Below are 19,379 nucleotides of genomic sequence, written 5' to 3' on the forward strand. Positions count from 1 at the left end.
ACTAACAGTTGGGATCTTTTGTATTTTGGCATTAAACAGAAGTTCAGATTTCTGATTTGTAATATCTCTTCTGCCCTTTATAAACTAGAGGGTATGAAAGGAGGAATATATTAAGAAGATGAAGACTTATTTGCTTTCTCACCAGCTGGAGTTTGCCAAGTAAAAGGTTCTCACTTGCTGATAGGTTCAGAACATCCCACGGGGTTTGATAGGGACTATTTCCTAGTAAGGAAGCTTAGAATTACATTCTGTATCTCCAGAACCCTACCTATTACCATCTCGATGAGACCAGAGCTCCAGAATTTCTCTTAACAAGACCAGGAGAGCTATCAGGGAGTCTCAGTTTCATTAGTCAACATGCAAGAGCATTTTAGCCTGGCAGAACATGGGTTGATGAGATCTGCAATTGACTGCAGTTTCCTAAGTATTTAATACACTTCCCACAATACCAATTTCTGAAGCTTGATTTTGCATTGGGTTCCCATGCCCTATGGAGGCTTTCTCTATTTTAAAATGTGATGTAAAATATAAAAATACCTCTATGTGCCCAGCAGAAGTATAGACTTGACTGTTTAACTAAGAGGATTATTAGGAAGCTGTACATCCTTTCCTTCTCAGATTTTATCTGCACATAGGCAAACTTGTTCTATCAGTTGCCATGAAAAGGCGTTAATAATTTATGTCTGTTCAGCTGAGTGTCACTGAGAGTCGCTTACAGAGTTTATCTATCCAACGCTTATTTAGGTAGGTAGCTAAGTCACCCGTCAACGAAGCAGTAATAGCAATCTGCGGTTTGCAGCACTCTGAAGCTTGGTGCATGTGTGAGTTTTGTAGGTGTAGCTGGGGGATACAAAGTGTAACTTGTTCTGATGATTTGCCAGATTGGGTGTGTTGGATTTTGATTGAGGCAGATATTCTGCAGTCTCTCTCTGGCATGCCAGCTGGAATGCTTTGGGGGCTCTGGAGCCTGAACCATGCACACACCCCTCTGACCCCAGTTGTAGAAGTTCAGGAATGCAGTTCCAGAGGAATGCTCTCCTGTTGTGATACACTTCACAGTCATAGAAGCGGAGGGCTTCTAAATACGCTGTGGAAAAGCGAATGATTGTAGAGCTATACAGTTCTGCAGCACAGGGGAAGAAAATGCACCAGAGACCAGTGGGATGGGTTGCCCTGAGGAAAGTCATGTGCAGGTTGTAATGTAAAAAAATATCCACTCAGTAATACTGAGGGGAAATAATTACATAAATCTGCTATCATCACCCGAACATTAGGCATGCTCTTTCCTTCCTTTTTAGTTGAAAGGTAAAGAAATAATTACATAAATTACCTTGTAAAATTGGCTATCTGCTTAACGGAAGATGATTTGTCAGTTTTGATTACACAATGTTTTGATAGCTGGATAAAGCCCTCTGAAGTTTGATTTGCATCTGGATCGTCTTCGACGATCTTTCTCCATCCCTCAATTCCAAGCTAGCAGATGAGGCCTTCTTTGACATTTAAAATAGGTGTTTTCCTGTCGACGACTTAGCTATGTTTATGTTTCAATTTTACGTATGGATCGTTAAGCCTGGTAGTGACTTGTTTGAGGTTGTCTAGTCAAACCACTTGAGTTCTGAATGGAGGTTTCAAACTGTGAACAGCAGTGGAGGACTCACCTCTTTAAGTCGCAATGCTTGTTTAGCTTTTGTTTTCTTTGAAATATTATATCCCGTCATTCTTTGACTGAGAGACATTGGAGCCAAGCGTTCTGTAATATGGTGTTGACATATGACAGATCCTGGAAGACACGCTTTTCCAGTACGAGCATTTCGTATTGAGTTTACAAGGTCAGTTAATGGCAACAGCTGCCTTAAAAGCAACTTTGCTTTTGGGTCAGAGAGTGGAGTGCAGTTACTCATGTAAACACGCTGCATATTCAGTTTCGTCAAGCTTTCTTGAACCTAGATCTGACTTACATTTCCCGTATGTTTCTTAAGCCACCTGTTATTAGCTGAATGGTTTCTACCGAGCCATGTATCCTGAAAATGCTGAAGGCTTCATGTAGCAAACAAACAAGCCGTTGATAAATAATAAACTTCAAATAAGCAGTTGATAAATAATAAAACTGAATAGAAGTTGCTGTTTTTTATATGTGGCTCAGGAGACAAATATGTGTCTGAGTTTCCAATAGCATTTTCAAAGCAATAAATACATATTATGTTGGAGAAGATTATCATAAAAAGATACTGTGAAATCTTTAAATCTCTGTGAGCCAGTAGTTATGAGTTATACATGATTTCATGAGTTAAAAATTAATAGAGTGACAGCCTTACTTAGAAATGAAATGTAAAAGACTGAGAGGCAAGAAACAAGACAAAGTGTTGGTATTTACAATGGGTTACATTCCATTCTATTCTAATTAGTCAGAATCTACTTTTCTGTGAATCAGAAAGATTGTGATGCTGTAACCTTAAACACATACCTTTCAATGTGTATGTGTGTTCATTTGTTCAATTATTTCTCATTGTCAACTCTGTGTAATACACATTAGCAGACCCACAGTCTTTGCTTCAATTGTCCCCTTTGAAGTTTAAAACATTCTTATGAGAAAAGACACTCTTCTTATTTGGGGCATCTTCTCCTGAAGATTAAGCCCACATCCCCTTGTCCTCAAACATTCTGGGTAGGTCTGAATTTAGAAGAGATTCTAATAGATTGTATTCTTGAAGATTGGCAATAGGAGGCCTTGAAGTTCATTTCAGACCTCCAATATGGTTCTGGAGATCCTAGGGTTCTGAAGCTCTGCCATCAAATTCCCAGAGTTTGGTTTATAGTAGACAGAAGGGGGCAGAAAAGTATTATACTTAAAGCTGAGTAAGCTCATCTTTGATGCTGAGAACTGAAAAGATTGGGCAAGTTAAGTTTTTGTATGTGGAAATCAGGTTGAAAATCCCAAGTTTTGGACACTACCTTTCTTGTAATATACTCATAAATTAGGTTATTTGACATAGAGGATAGTGTTTTAAAAACAAAGTCTGTAGGTAAATTATACCTGGAAAGAATTGAGGTGGAAGGATGTGTGTGTGTGTGTGTGTGTGTGATTGTTAATGAGACATTGCAGATGCTAAATAAATATGATTGTTAATGAGGCTTCCCAGATGATACTGAATATGTAGCATATGTCCTTTTTTCAAAATATTTGGCTGAAGGTCCTTGTCTATAGTATAAAGGCATGTGTGTTTTAAAGAAATGTAGCATTAAAATGTCTATCAAGTTCTGGATTCCACTCAGTTCATTTGGGAGAGATTAAGGCATTAAGTTGAGCTCAACATGCAAAAGGTGGCTGGCGTCATTCCCAACAAAGATTTTTTTTGAAACAGGCCAATCAGCCAAACGTCCATGTGTTTTGTTGCTGATCTCTCCTCTGGCTTTAGATTAATGTTAATTGAAGGGCTTCAAGTTTGCTAGTTGCAAAGATTCTACCCAGCCTCTTCTTACCCTCACTTACACTTTATGAGCAAGTGGCACGGCAGAGAGCTGCTAAATTTTAGAATGGCGGAAGAGAGGTGGGATTACTCGCCACCCATCTCTTGTATGTTGTGAAGGATTTGGGGTGTACTTTTGCATGGCCCTGGCCCATTTTTGAGTCCCTGAAGCTCCCCCCAAAATGATACAATGCAAAGGAAGATTTGTAAGCTGATCTTCAGGCCTGCCATTACTACAATGATCTTATTATTGAGGAACGTTAAATGAGGAATCTTCAGTGTGGTTTCAATAATTGCAGAGCGCAGTGGTTTGATTGGTGGGTGGGGAAATATGGAATTCAGGTGGGATGACTGAATAGTGAATGGGGGGTAACAAAATACATCCCCTTCCCCCGGCTACTCTTAAGTTGGGAAAAGAAAACAGAGATGATTCTGGTCAGTAACAATTGAATTAATTAATACAAGTAATTAATTAACATTGTAGAAGGCAGCAGCAGAAGCCTCTTCTGTGTTGTGTTGAAGAAAACTATATGGATGTATCCATGTTCTCATTAGGAATCAGCCTCAAATTGATGGAGCTTTTGCCTTTCTAATTACCCTCTATAGTGCTCTGTATACCTGTGTGTTCTGTACTCCAGGATGCAAAGTCAATGTTTAGTTACAATAGTTAGTTACATGCCACCACCCTGAGCTTGACTCGTGATAACTGCATGGAGCAGTGCTCATCAACCTGATTTGGACCTATTTTACACCAAACCTGCTTCTAAGAATTCTCATGGAAGTGTGTGTGTGTGTGTGGGGGGGGGGGGTAAGCTGGGTGGATCCCAGGATGCTTGTTGTGGAAGGTAGTGAAAGAAGTCCCAGAGTAGGGAGATCCCCTGTTCTTTCATAGCCAGCTCCCCACCACCTCTTGTCTCCTTTGCAGTGATAACATAGTTCTCCTTATTGCCCCCAAAGAACCACATTCCTCCAAATGCAGACCTGCTTCAACATTTATGCCATCCTGGCCCATTTCTTTTCCCTGTGAGCTTGGTGTCTTGAGTCAAGAGCTGAGATCAGAGGAAGTAGGGCCTTGTATTTCAATATCCAAGTCTTTTGACCAGGGTTAAAAACCACAAGGCCTCCCATGATGTATGAACTCTCTGGTTTTGTTAACCTGGGCGATAGCAGCCTTCCTTCTCCCATTCTTGGGAAGGTTGAGTCATTGAATCCTCTGCTGGACAAACCACACTTTTGCAATTGAATGAGTCCTTTTTTCATGAATGGCTGCAGTGGGCAATCCTTCTGTGTTCAGTGGCCTCCTCCAGAGGAGAATAAATCATGCCAGATTTTGTTTAAACAGGTTTTCCATACTGGTTGGTGAAGTTGGTCTTGAAACCAGTAAATCATCCCTTTATATTTGCCTGCCCCTTCAAAAGGATTCTTTGTACAACTACAGCTGAGAATATATATCCCAAAATAAATGTTATCTGTAACTTTTGGAGCATAGTTGAGCTATTGTTTTTCAAAAGCATGCTTAGCATATTTTTGCTGTTTTAATAAATACTGCTTTTTTGCTTGCCTATTTTGCAAATTGACCACAACTTTGTAAATCTTTCGAGTCCAAGAATTTTATTGGCAGGATGGCTGGTTTGTTTTGATCTCCTTGATCTGTAAAAAAGCATTATCATTATAATGCCTGGCTTTTAGTTATGATGCTGTAGATGCTGAAGAGAAATGTCTAGGTGTGAAATTAAGAGTCGCATTAAAATAGATCTTAGTGGGAAAAAAAGATTGCGTATTGTGTCCAGAGAGGTGAGCCAGGCTGATGACCACTTTGTGAAGGTTTTACCATGCAACTGCTCTCCCCTCTGTTTAATGTTTTCCTTTTAATTAGAGGCACATTTACCTACTTTCTTTTGCCTCTGTAGGGTGTGTATGGGTGTGTGTGTGTATCTATATCTATATCTATATCTCTGTATCTGTATAGCAAGAAAGTCTGTTTATAGGTAGGCAGGAAGGTTCTTGGTCAAAGGAGCCTCAGTTTCTGGAGACCCACAGGTTTATAGTGATCCTTAGGTATAGGAAAATAGTCTTCTGTGCTTGAAATCCATTGGTCCCAACTTGTCAGAAGCCTAATATATGAATTCTCTGGTTATTGCACACAAAAGATTGTGCCAGCCGTTGTCTTTCTCCCCCCGCCCCCAGAACAGTGGTGTGATGGAAGGCCTATGTATAAAACTGTTTATATGCATCTAAGTAGCCTCTTAAGAAAGAGATAGTATAGTCCATCATCTTGAAGAAAAGGCCTCTATTCACCATTCTACATTCTTCATGCGAAGTCATATAAGATTGTATTTATACAACTGGAACAAAGGTTCATTAGAAACCAGATGCTGCCCCTCCTTTGCCTCTTTCACCCGGTAGAATATTTCTATAAATAATCCATTGATCCGAGACTGTGGTAGAGTCAGTGTTCCCGTCTCAGTTTTTCCATAATGTGCTTTTCCATAACATCCATCTGCCCAATGTTTTTGAACATTTACTTTGGAAAAGGTGAAATGTCAGCTGATTCCTTCTGAATATATGTCTCTCTTTGTTGCTCTTGCCCTTCCCCTCACTTGCCGTTTTTAATACGACTTCAAGGAAGAGGAGAGCAGTTCATCTGAGAGGGTGCCAGAAATCCTTTTCTCTCTATTGGCCACCTCCTGAGTGAGTGACAGGTTATTGGCCAAGAAAAACGGGAAGCTAGTGGCGATGGATATGAGTCATCGACACACTTTCCTGGTTAAAATCACCTCTGGAAGGAATATATTGGTGAAAAATAAACATTTTTTTCTACCCAACGAAAGAGAGGCCAAGATATGAATACACACACACACACACACACACACACACAGAGTATATACCGAAATCCCCAAACCCCTAAGAAATTAATAGCTATGCTCAGGCTTTAAATAATCATTTTATTAAAATAATCATTTTAAAAACGAAGATTTATTTTGAATTCGTCCCCGTGTTTAAACATAGGAGTATAACTAATTCTAAAAGTATGTGTGATTAAGAATCAACAGAAGTTTCTGTATTTTTCAGTAGAAGTATGAAAAATGTCTCTGTCTTGAGTGTGCTCACCTTTTTACTCTGGGTCACAGATAGTGTGGTTGGCTGAGGCTGAGCAGCTCAAGTTGATCTTCCCATATTTGGTGGGGTGTTTTTTTTTTTTTGGTTAATTGAAACATGGTGTTAAGAAGATCCAACACTCTCTGCAAATCTGTTTACATTTAAAAGAAAGCATCACTGTTACCACATCCTGATCCATCAGATTAAAGTTTTGGAGTGCCATATACTACTTCTCTTTAACCTGTTTAACTATTTGCATCCTTATGTTTAGCAAACAGATTTTAAGCTTTTGCCTGCATGGCGAAAATGCTCAAGTGACTTTCTTACTTATACCCAATTGTGGCTCGGGTGCCTTCTTCATAGTACATCTTACAAAGAGGCCTGTGAACTTATGTTGCTTTTTTGGGTCACATCCTCCTCAGTCATCATATATTGCAATGATACGTTCAGGAAGGGGAATCTTGGCAGAGCTTGCGGCTTGGCAGGCGAATAGAACAAAAGACGTATTTACCCAGTTGTGACCCAATCCGAGCAACTGGAATACCGTGCAGAGCCAGCAAGCAGAAGCATTCCAGCCTTCCTAAAAGAAAGATAACAACCTTGTGCAGTTAGACTACAGCTGGATTCAGGCATGCTGTAAACTCAAGATTTAAGCTCTATAAGTGTGAACAGATGCAATCGAGTCCCGCACTCCCTCTTCTCCTGTCTCCCACTTTTCTGCTTTGGCAAACTGTGATTCTGGTTTATAGCAAATCAAAGCCCTTGCCCTGTCTGGTTCCTGGCATTGAAGAACGGCAGAAAGAAAATAGGAATCCAGAGTCCAGAGCTTATGGCTACTTATGCGTGCAGGAACCAAGGGGGAGATGACCCTCAAAGTGTCAAAGTAACATTGATTGTTGCTTGATGTATTTCAGACAGTAGGTCTTTTTGTCAAGGACATTAGATGAAATCATTCCCAAAGGATCTGCTATCTGAAACTCATTGGATGGTACAATAAATTTCGCTTTGGCACGTTGGAGCTCACCTCTCCCTTGGTTCTTGGTTTTTGCTGCTTATCCTCTGACGATGCTTGGACATAACAGCACTAACCACCATTAGCATTATGTCTGAGCACAGACATCCCCGGGATTCTGTTACTCCCCTCCATGTTTTATGGACGGGTTCTTTGGACTGAACTTCTTTGAATTCTAGCTCTGAGGAGGAATAAAAGTCACATTATGCTACCATTAATATCTGTTCCTGAGAGGCAGCTGTTATGGGCATATCTCAAACAAGAGTCACCATTGCCATTTTGCAGATGAAATCATTTGGATCTCTTATACTAACCCATTCTTCTGGTTATCCACACTCACGTAACAAAACCCATTTGCGCATGCCAGTAGCACGCGGACACACACATTTACACATACACGGACGCAGACCCTTTTTCCTCATAGCTGCTGCTTAATGCCTCCTCATGCAACTTGCCCTTGAGTTGTTCCTTTAGGTATTAATATCAGGAGCCATTTCAGGTGAAAGCATTTCCCCTTGGAGCTGTTAATGAATCCAGCACATGCAATATCTGTCAATGGCTACATTTAGAAGGTCATCCGTCCATAGAACTTCCATACTAGCTTGAATCTTGGCACTTCTGCTTGTACACATGAAGCTCTAAGGGAATGCATCCTGCACGTAGCTCCAGTCACTTGGAATGTTTGTTGCCAGGCATTTTACTGAGTTGAAGAAGGAAACTGTGGCATACAACAGTGTCGCTTTGGAAAGCAGCAGCTTAAACCGGTGGTTGGGGAAAGAGACAATGCTGGGAAAACCCACATTCTCTGCAGTGTGGATGATCCAGAACCCCTTGCATTTCTTAAAGTAATTACTAATGGTGAATATCAAGGACAGATCTTCCCTGTTGATTAAATGCTATGAGGTTCATGTTCAGAGGGTCCAGAAAAAGGAATTCGTCTTTCCAAAAAGGAAAAAGAAAAGGGCTTCTCCATTGTATGTCAGTGTTCATTTAAATTTTTTTCTATTCAAAGGAAGCTACAGAATGAAGTAAAGCCTGAGGTCTCCATTCACTGTATTGCTGAACCTCTGTAGGTGCCACACACTATTCAGAGTGTTCCTTAAAGTGACAGTCTGGGAAAGTGACACAGGCAGTCTGCATGATGGAGGGATGGGAGTGATAAACTGTAGGACATCCAAAGAAGTGGCAGTATGCGGGTTCAAGATGGCACATAAAACCTACCAGTGGAATTGGAGAGGATGATGAAGCAGAACAGATAAGGCTGGTAAACGTGTCCTTAAAAAGCCTTTTGGCATAAAAATTAAAATGAGGGGCTTTTCTGTGCATTTAGCCGGATGCACAATGAAAGCTGATCGTTTGAAGGAATGTAGTAGCCTGTTTTTGCAGGAGTATCATTTGCAGTAGGGTTTGCTTGAATGAGCATCCTTTGAGTAGTATTTGCTAAAACTAAAACCACACGTGTTTTGGCTTCACCTTGGTTGGATTACCCTAAACCATAATGGGCTCTCTTTGGCTTAGAGTGATAGATGAACCTAGCCATAAACCAAGATATATGGCTTAGAGCAATCTATGAACTAGGTCACTATGGTTTGCCCAACAAGTCATGGTGAAAACTTTTTCATTTACTCCCCGCAGTCGAGTTCCTTTACGGAATGGAAAAGAGTCCATCTATTTCCAACACAGGAAGTTGAGTCACTCTTAGATTTCAGGAATTAGTAGACTAAATTTTCTCTCTCCCCATATATAGTTTGAACTGGCTAAAAAAAAAAAGGGAATAATTCTGCCAGAGGTCAGAGGACATTACATAATTCTACTGAAGTAGTCAGCTCCTTGAAAGAATTATGAGTTCTAGGAATGGAGGAGAGATCAAAATATGATGGATTATGAGCTTTAGCATTTAATACATAACAAACAGCCTTGAAACCAAAGAGAGGAAACCCCCCCCAACAAATGCATGTTTGTAACACTTTTCATGGAGAAACTCACTAAACTGTCAGGTGTGGGTTAATGGATGGCAAAATAGTTTTATTTTTTTAAATCCCTTTCATTCTGTTTCTTTTTTCCCCTCCCTGTTTACTCCCTTTGCAGCGTTGTCCCTCAGACCACAGTAATTCTCAACAACGACCGTCAGAACTCGATTGTAGCCAAGATGGTGGGGCAGGAAGAGCCGTTGAACAGAGCAGCAGATTCACTGGAAAATATTCTTAGCAAGTTAGTAATGGCAACGGTCTAGCCTCTTCCCTGTTTCTGTCTGCGTGCATGGGAAACTGCCTGAAGCTCAGTTTAATCCTTGTTCCACCTAGCTAAATGATGCAGTGACTTTCCTGAGCTTCAAATAAGAATCTTTCTACACCATGGGTTGCAGTGTTCAGAGCCATGCAGGAAGCTGGCTTGGATTTGGGTTTGGCCCCCAGGACTAGTTGATGTATACCTGTGAGACATCATGGTAGTGGGCTCCCGTTCCTCATGGTAGCACCTGGCTGCTCCCTCCCTTGGGTTGGGTTGGTTCCTCCAACGGGGTACCTGACGGTGTTTTGGGACTGTGGTGGCTAGTAGTGCTGCAAGTTGTAATGCCAGCAAATCTGGAGGTGCAAATCTGGGCTGGAGAGAGAGATTGCACATGTTGCCCCTTGCAAAAATGCATGACTTCCTCTTCCTCCTCCTCAGTGCTGTTCCTGGGCGAAGGCAGAACACCATTGTGGTCAAAGTCCCGGGACATGATGATAGCCATAACGAAGATGGAGAGAGTGGTTCTGAAGCCAGCGACTCGGTTTCGAACAGCGGCCAGCTAGGAAGTCAGAATATTGGGAACAATGTCACCCTTATTACGCTGAATTCTGAAGGTAAGTGAATAGTCTCTGAAGTCTTTGGCCTAGTCCCAATGTTGGAGCCATTATCATCTTGGGTCTTCTCCTTAGAATGCTATGTTTTGTTTGTCTTAGTAGAGGAAGCTGTTCTTTTGCACCTCATACGTAGCTTGATTTGCTTCTGGGTTGCAGGAATTCTGTCGTTAGCATCCAAGACTTTGCCCTATCATCTTCCAAGTTTTGTTTAAAACTTCCATTTGGCGATCATGGAAGAGCACTAAGCCAAAGGTCTCTGTTTTGTCCTTCAGAGGCCTTAGGGCTACATACAGAGATCAAAAACTTTAGGTGTGGCTTACAGAGCCCCTTCTGAAGTTGCCACCACATTTTCATAGTTAATGGGACAGAGGAAAAGAATGATAAAATACACGGGTCCTAATAATCATATAACTTGCACTTAAGAAGCTTATTTAAAATTTGAATTCAATGTCAATTCAGTTTAAATGAAATGAAATGTAGTTTTTGTCCTGGCCCCAGGTTCCATCTGAAGGCCAGATGTATACCCCCTTTAAACTAACAGCTGAGACCCCAGGTGTGTGCCACCCCCATTTCTTAATTTCATTCAGATACCATGTTCTGTCAGGTCTGAAGCAAGAGGCAGTATAAGTAACATGCTATATTATCATCAACTTTGTCTGGGCTTGGAAGCTCAGCAGGGTCAACTCTGGATGGGAGACCGCCAGGAGATCCCTAGGCTGTACAGTAGACTGGGAGGCAGAAAACACCTCCCAGAAGAAGACAGTGGAAAACCACTTCCATCTTGCTGCCAAGAAAATGCAAGATTGTGGCCAAGGGTCCCTAGAGTTGAGCTCAAATTGAAGAATAGATAGATAGGGTGGGGGGAGAACAAATCTAGGCTTCAGCTTTCTTTGTTGTTATTGATCTAAATAGAACTTTGAGCAATGTTTAGCACAGAATCCATTTTCAGGGGAGTCTGTGAGCCTCAAATTAAGAGCACTTGACTGCAATTTTTAAAAAGACAGAAAGCTTTCAAAACTGTGATCTAATTCTGCAATTGTGCCTCAGAGTTGGAAACCCAGCCCCATGGAAACAACTGCATTTTTTAAGGAAGCAACAGAAGATGCCAGCAGACTGCCTGCTGAAACTTATTATGCCCTTCTGTTGAGCTTGAACTTTTCTGAAAGTAAACAGTTACTTTGGCAATTCTAAACAATATTTTTGAAAACAGGAAATTCCCATCAAAAATGTATTGTTTATAAGATAGCCTTGTCAGCAATTTCTCAGCTTCCAACCCCTCGCTCCTCCCTGACAAACCCTCTGTTCTGCTCTTCAAATCTCAGAAAATCACCACTGCTGGAATGCAACCATTTGGAATACATCTCTCATAATCCCCTCATTTTATGATGTGTATTAAATTCATATATAGTTCAGAATTAAACATTAGTGCAAGATCAGTGCAGGGACAGCTGTGGAAAGAATACAGAGTTAAGAGCTCATTGTTGATTGAATCTGTTAGACAGTTAGAGGGAAGAAGATAGCATAATTCTGAACAAGAACTGTCAAGTCATTGAAGGAAAAAAAGTGCAAGGTAGGCTAATTTTTTAGACAGCAAGCGGGGGGGGGGGGGACATGGTTGAAGAGGATGCCGTTTATTAAAGCTACAAAATTAGAGGGCTTCCCTTCATCTCGCTTTTGTTTCGCTCTTAAAAAATGCAAGGGCAACCATAGATTCAAAAATCATATTCTTCATTCTGAAAGATCTTTAAAAGATAAGCAATAAATAAATAAAACGTGATAGGATTTATGGCAGAGTGTATCCTGTTTGCAAAAATTCAAATGTAAATGGGATTATCTGTCTCCCAATAAAAACTGAAATCATTGTCAAATAGTAGTTTAATTTTGTATGCGCTGGATCTCCTCGCTCCAATATATATAATAGAAAAGGCAATAATTTTGAGTCATTTTCTAGCTGTTTATTTAAGGGAAGCGGTTTCTGATGGAGTAAAAAGAGTTTGTTGCAGACTGAGCTTTTCAGCATAATTCTTTGGCACCTTTACAGGCAGACAGATGTTGGCCTTTTAATAGGATTATTGTATATATAAATGCTGGTGAAACCAACCTTTGGGGAATCAGTCCAGTAAAACTCTTGCTGAGATTTACGTATGCCTTTTGGAACCCAGGTTAGCAGTGGAAATGCTCCTTTAGCTCCTTCGCCAGCCCCAGCCCCAGCCCTGTGCCTTTTGCTTTAAAAGGTTAGAGAGTGCTTGCCGAGGTCAGTTGTCTCCACTTCAAATGATTGTGTCAGGTTGAACCCACCTCACGGGGCAGTTGTTTCCCACACTCCCGGGTTCGGCTTATGGTTGCTCATTCACATACTCACAGCCTGTTGAGGCACGTGGATCGTGTAAGCCCCCCTGGCTTTCGAGCTGGGTTTTCCAGAGAGGTGCGGCTAGAGCAGACAGGGTCAGCAGCTGGGAAGTAATTAGGGACATGCACAAATCACTTCCAGCCGAACACTGATGCACCACAGGTTCTTCGGAAAACAAGGAGACCCAGTGAAAGTATGATGGCAGAAAAACTTTTACTAGCTATAAGTGCCTGCAGTTAGTATGGTCTCATGTTTTGCACCATGAACTGCTTTTTAGATGCATGATAGTTGCCAAATTTGTCACAATAAATGTGTTCCAGTTTAAGATAGGTTGTTAAAACATTTGATGTCCTTCGTTGTATTTGAGTAACTTTTGCTGATCAAGTGCTCCTAAATATTTTCTTGGTGTCAGGAGAGCAGGAATACAGTTTTTTTGTTTGTTTGTTTTTAATGAAGCATAACATGACTTAACCAAAGGCAAAGAATTAAGAAGATGTCGTTTCCTGATTGATCGGTCTCAAGCAGTGCCTTTTGAATAGAAAAAGTTTCAGCAGTATCATTGTGTACTTTAGGAGGAGGTCTGGTTCAGCTGAATTTAAACATGTTCTTATACTCATGGGTCTGCGTGCACATGTGCACGCATGCACACTTCCTGAATTTAGACCTCTTTCTTCACCTTTTTCAGAAATGTTAGGCAATGTTGGTTTGTACCAAATCATCTAATTCTCTACCATCTTCCATTTGGCTGTGAATTCTGTCAGGCATGGGGCAATCAAATATCTTAGGTGGGCCTTAAGATTTACCTTTTTGTTCTGCTCAACAAAGGCAACAACTGACAAATCATGTCCATTTATGTCAAAAACCATTTTGCCTACCATTTTAGGTCATGGTGTCAGGCTTTTGAACCCAGCAGTTGCTCTCGTTTATTCCTCTGAATAAGTCCAGATTTCTTCTTTCAGCATTTTAGGGAGTGTTTTCTGCATGATACGGAGGTTGTGCAACCTCCGTAGTTTTGGTTCAGGTCCTAGCTGCATTTATGCAAATTAGTGAATGGTGATTGATTTAATAATAATTTTCAGAAGACGTGATCAACAAAAACTGTTAACGAAATAGGAAAAGTTATTAGTGTTCTCAGAAACAAACTTGGCCACAGCATGTCAGTTAATTAAATACTGCAGTTTGTACTTTCAGATTGATTCCAGACATAGGGATGACAAACCTAACAATTATATAAGCATGTATGCATGAAAGTTGTGCAATTTAGCAATCCATCTGTGGAGAATTTACAATACTTGAAATAATTCCTCATTTCAGTGGGAGAAATATTCCTATTGTAGTCATGGTGGTATTCACATTTTGCTGATAAAATGGTAAACAGACCAGATGTTGATGGTAAGATATCTTCTCAGTCAGCAGAAGAAAAGTTCTAACACTGCTGAAGTGGTTGTGAGCTACGTATTCAGGGAAACAGCTCCCAAGCTGTGCCTTCCTTTTATAAAATGTTTATCTGAACGATCTGCAGAAACCACCAGGTAAAGGAAAGAACGGGAGTTCTCTGAACACCAAACAGGATGGTTCTTCATGGCTCCTTCAAACAAAGCTTTACCTGTTTTCTGCCCCCCTTTTTTTTAACTTCTCCCCTTCCTGTATGACTTCTCATGTGTCCTTAAGCCATTTTTGGCAAATGAACTCCATTGTCCCAAGAATGCTGTGGTGCTCCTTCCCATGGACATTTGGTGTTAACTTTTTACACATGCTTAGAAACCTTTGGGTGATATTGTTTTGCCAAAATAATTTGTGTTTCCCAGTTTCCAAAGGTTGAGATCATTTCTCTTGGATTTGTTTTCTTGATCATTTTTGAAGGTTTGTCAGCTTCACAAATCTCCATAATGTGAAAACAAACAAACAAACAAACCAAAACAATTAAGTCGCCAGCGATCAACTTGTCTTGACCAAAGATAGTACACTGAGTGCACAAGCAGTCAGTATTATGGTAGAATTTGGATCTGCTACTTTTGGGGAAATCAAGGGAAGGCCTTATAATGTGCGGTATTGGGGATAAATGTTCAGGCGTTTAACCCGGAATGAGAGTTCAAAGTAGCAGTCTTACTTTTGCTGGGAACAAGAATTTAACTGTGGAGAATGGATTGTTGTGTGGGAATGGGCCCAGTTAAAAATGGTTCCTATTAAATTAACCAAATAGTCCCATATATTGTTACACCTAAGGCAGCTCAGGGTCTCAAGAATCTAGCCCTGCACATCACACATTTGCTAAGGGCCTGTCACGTCAAATACGGAAGTAAGTCCTGAAGTGCCCACGTAGGTTCCTGTTACAGTTTGTCATCTCTGATTTCTGGCTCCGGCAAAAATGCTGTCTAATCTCTCTCTTCATGTAACCTGCCCAAAGGTGCACCTCCAGTCTCAGAAACAGAGGCATAGAGAAGAGTCATTGCCATCACAATCCCTTCTCTCAAAGCTTCTTGCCAGTCACAGTGACAAGCACGACGCTGGACTTCAAAGTCTCACATGTAAAAATTGATGATTTTTATCTAGGTCATACTGCATAAATAAAGCCTCAGGCTGAGCGAAGTGATCAAACTCAGGTGACATGCAGCGATTTGAATGAGCATGCAAGAGCATGCATCCGAAGCAACCTCAAGTAGAAATAAAGGCGACAAACACGGTCTGTAGGCTGCTGCAGCATCCTGCTGTTCTTCCCACCAGTGCTAGCGCAGTTGATCCCTGGTGTAAACATCAGCAGGGTCTGAGTTCTGGCACCAGACAGGGTCCAGAAACTCCAGAATTAGGCATAGTCTGGCCATCAGTGTTCATGAGATCTAGGGCATTCTCAAGGCAGCTATAAGTAATCAGGATGGCAGCTAGAAGTTAAAGACGAGGAAAGTTGGAAGGTGGATCACTGCAGCTGCAGCGGCTGAGGCCAAGGGAGCCTTTGCACGAGACACACATCTGCCTCCCGCTCAGGATTTTGGAGACTGAGCAAATGTGAGCCCACCGTTCATTAGTTACTGTGATTGCAGACCCAACTTCATACACTCAATGGAGAAAACTGAACACGTCTCAGCACCGCTTGCTAATTTCTGTGTTACAGGATTTGCTTGATTCCATTCCTCTCTTTTTATAAATTTTACTTCTTAAATTGTTTTTCCATTCTGTTTAGTCCTAATTGGATACATCTTTCTGTAATTATCGTTTCTTGCGTTGCCACTTACACGCTTAAATTTTTTGCAACGAGTCTATGGTAACAGAACTCCTTTTTCTGTGGTTCTTGGAGTCCTCTGCTCCAGGACGGTTACAACGTTCAGTCTTTTCTAATAGTTGGTTTTAATGAGCGTTCTTCATTCTGTCACCATTTTCCTGAAATAGAAGGATTTCACTTCAGCATTGCATTGTTTCACTTTTCAAACTGTCACTTTAATTTGGCCATGGATTAGCTGGGAATGGATTGCATTCCTTCCTTTGTAAATGGGTTGGAGGGTTTTCCAAAAGCTCTTCAAAGGTCACTTTCCAGTATTTTTTCCACAATAAAGGGTTTTTATAATGATGGCAACACCTAGTTGGCCGGGGCTGATCTTGAAAAAATGCTAAGCAGAGTAGGGCCTGGTTAGTATTTGAATAGAAGATCGTCGGAAAATTGTGGGATTGCAGGCTAGGCTGGGAACTGTAAAAGAAAAAACAAATCCTTAAAGAAGACAGAGTGAATTTAGGTGTGCTGTATTCTTCTAGGATTGGGGTCTGATTTGCTTGTAATACTTCACAGGGCTATTTAACTGTGAAGGGCTATTTAATATGAAGATGCAACATAAATAACAATGAAATAGCCCTGTGAAGTACCACAAGCAAGTTAGACCCCGATCTTATACATTTTAATGTTGGGTTTGGAGATGGACCAGTAGTAAATTTCTGGGTGAATCTTCTGGTTTCTGCTTATTGTAAATCATCATTTGGTAATGATAATTTGGTACATCATAATTTGGTCAATGAAGTAGTCCTAATGTTCACCAGACAGAACTCATATTCGGCATCTCTGCAAACCCCTTCCCCACGCTGGCGCCCTCCAGATGAGCAAGACCAGAATTCTCCCCCCAAATTATGTGCCTGCCTATATTGGCTATGCTTCTCTGGAATTCCCAGAGCTGGTGTCCAACTTCATCTGGGGGAAAAGGGCCCTTTCCTCCAATTAATTCTGCCTTCCACTGGGAAGACCTCCTGAGTAAATAAACAGCATCGCTTGGTACATTTAGAGCGCATTGGTGCACCACTCCCCCCCCCTTTTTTTTAAAGCAGAAAATGCAGGATTAAATTAGGTCATCTACTTACAACTAAATACAGCTTTTATTAGATAAGTACAACTTACATTAGGCAGGCATAGCAATTTTCTGTCTGCTTCTCAAAATTGCTGCCTAAAATCTGAAACCATTTGGAACCGCTCTTTGTGCCATCTCTGCGGCACTTCTGGATGCCGTTAAGAAACAGACGCTGAATCCCAAGATGGAAGAAGGAGAACTGAAAGCCTTAGGGTTTTAGATTTTGCTAGTAAACCAGCTGTTTGGGCCGGCCGGCCGGCCAGCTGGCCAGCCAGCCTCCTTCCCTCCCTCCCTCCCTCCCTCCCTCCCTCCTTCCTTCCTTCCTTCCTTCCTTCCTTCCTTCCTTCCTTCCTTCCTTCCTTCCTTCCTTCCTTCCTTCCTTCCTTCCTTCCTTCCTTCCTTCCTTCCTTCCTTCCTTCCTTCCTTCCTTTTTTTTGTGTTGTGGAAATAGTTGTGATATCCCCTTTGGTGAACAAATGGATTTATTGATATAGCTTTGTAAGGTTCTGGCCATAGAGTGGAGTTTCATGAAGCACTAAAGCTGAATTTGATGCTCTCAGAAAGTTTGGAGGCTATTTCCTCTGATTCAGAATCTCTTTCACTGACAGTAAATAACAGTTCCTTGCATGGAAAAGATAACAAGAAGCATAGTTTCTCCAGTGTGTACCATATGTATCCCAAAAGAACACAGCTTTCTGTTGCTAGTATCAGGTCTGATTAAAAGCAGTTTTTAAAAGAAAAAAAATCACAACTTTTTTTTAAGGAAATGGCTGAAAGAAATGTATATGCTGTTTAAATTGTTGTTTAAAATCAGCACTATCTGAATGGTTAACAAACAAAGGAAATGTATTTTAAGTTTAGCTGGCATTTCAGTGAGCTTAGTGGGTATCAAAGGAAACATACTAAATAAAGGTATGAAGTTTATACATGTGTATAGTTTACACACACACACACACACACACACACACACAGAGATTATGGTTTTTGAGTAGAGTTTTTTATGATTTCAGTATCAGTTTGGAGTAGCTGAGCATGATAAATGTAATCTGCTGGTGAAACATTTTTGCGCAAATATCAAAAAAAGATTGTGTTTGTTTATTTCTCAAATTTATAAAGCTGCCAACTCCATAACAACTTGGACTATCTTCACATTACGTTAGTCCGGCCTCTTCTTACTTGCTGCTACAGCTATGACCCTCAGCCTTTGACACCTCAGATAGGGCATGTGGGGCCACTACTTGCCCCCGCCCCGCTGGCCCGGCCCCAAATCCTTTCACCTCAAAGCAAGTTTCCAGTCGCAATGGAGCTGACGTTGGATTCCATCATGCAGTAATCTCTGCCTTCGTTTAACTGCTCTGTGTCCAACAAAAGCCAAATCGAACTCAAGAAACTCGACTTCCCTGGCCAAATGGTTCTGTTAAATTTCCTTTGTTGTTTTGATATGATTATTTTCAGATCTAGAGGAAGAGACAAATTAGTAATTTTTCTTTAAAAAGTGTCCCTTTTTTAAACAAAGCAACTGAGGCAATCTTTGCATGGGCAAAGGATGAAGATCACAAGGGAATTAAGCCAGAAAAAGCAAAGCCTTTTCTGGCTACTGCTTTAAAACTGGATATACATCACAGTATACAGTATATCAGTATACTTTTAGAAAAGCAGTAGTAATAATTTAAATTGAAATCAAAAATCTATGCTTTTAGAAACCTAATCAGCCTATCTCTTGATCCCCTTTCCTTTCCCCCTCCTCTGCTTCCCCTTCTGAACTGAAAAAAGATTTGCAGAGCTCTTCTGACCAGCCTGGCCGTGGCCACAGCAAACTGATTTGGATCAAGCGTGGAAGCCTTTTTGGGGTATCTTAATGATAAATTCTCACAGCTAATTTTCAGCAGTCCCTGGAGTCTCTTTCCCCATCCCCCCGTGGTGAAAGCCAAGTGAATTGATGGATGTACACACCATATCACACACACGCGTGCATGCATCCACACACATTTAAAAAAACACAAAAACTTCTTGCTTAATTGCTCCGGAAAGAAGGCTTTATCTTTTTAGCAGTTTATGTATTTAATATTATTTCTGTGCTGTGTGCCTTTGGTGCAGCTATCGGACTCCGGTGCTTTTGTTCATCGTACAGGTGTTTTGATGAATGCAACTAGCTAATTCTCTAAATATTTACATAGGCAGGTGTTCTGTGGGCCTTCTATTTGTTTTAAAGAGTTGATTGATGGCACCCCGGGAGCAATTTTGTTTCTAGACTTCTTGTTCATGCTTCTTGTCTGTCAGGTA

General features: G+C 40.9%; 1 protein-coding gene across 2 annotated transcripts in view; it reads left to right on the forward strand.

Moving 5' to 3' along the window:
- The window catches only part of BANP (BTG3 associated nuclear protein), a 114,811-nt gene that overhangs the window by 16,776 nt on the left and 78,656 nt on the right, over positions 1-19,379 (forward strand). For both annotated transcript variants that reach the window (XM_088136201.1, XM_088136202.1), the window contains exons 5-6: positions 9,667-9,789; positions 10,246-10,421. In XM_088136201.1, the coding sequence (XP_087992327.1) occupies positions 9,667-9,789; positions 10,246-10,421 (299 nt within the window). The remainder of the gene's footprint in view (positions 1-9,666; positions 9,790-10,245; positions 10,422-19,379) is intronic.

This window comes from Python bivittatus, unplaced genomic scaffold (genome assembly GCF_059951505.1).
Source record: "Python bivittatus isolate LINGU-HERP-01145 unplaced genomic scaffold, Pbiv_v1 ctg000190_np1212, whole genome shotgun sequence".
NCBI lineage: Eukaryota > Metazoa > Chordata > Lepidosauria > Squamata > Pythonidae > Python > Python bivittatus.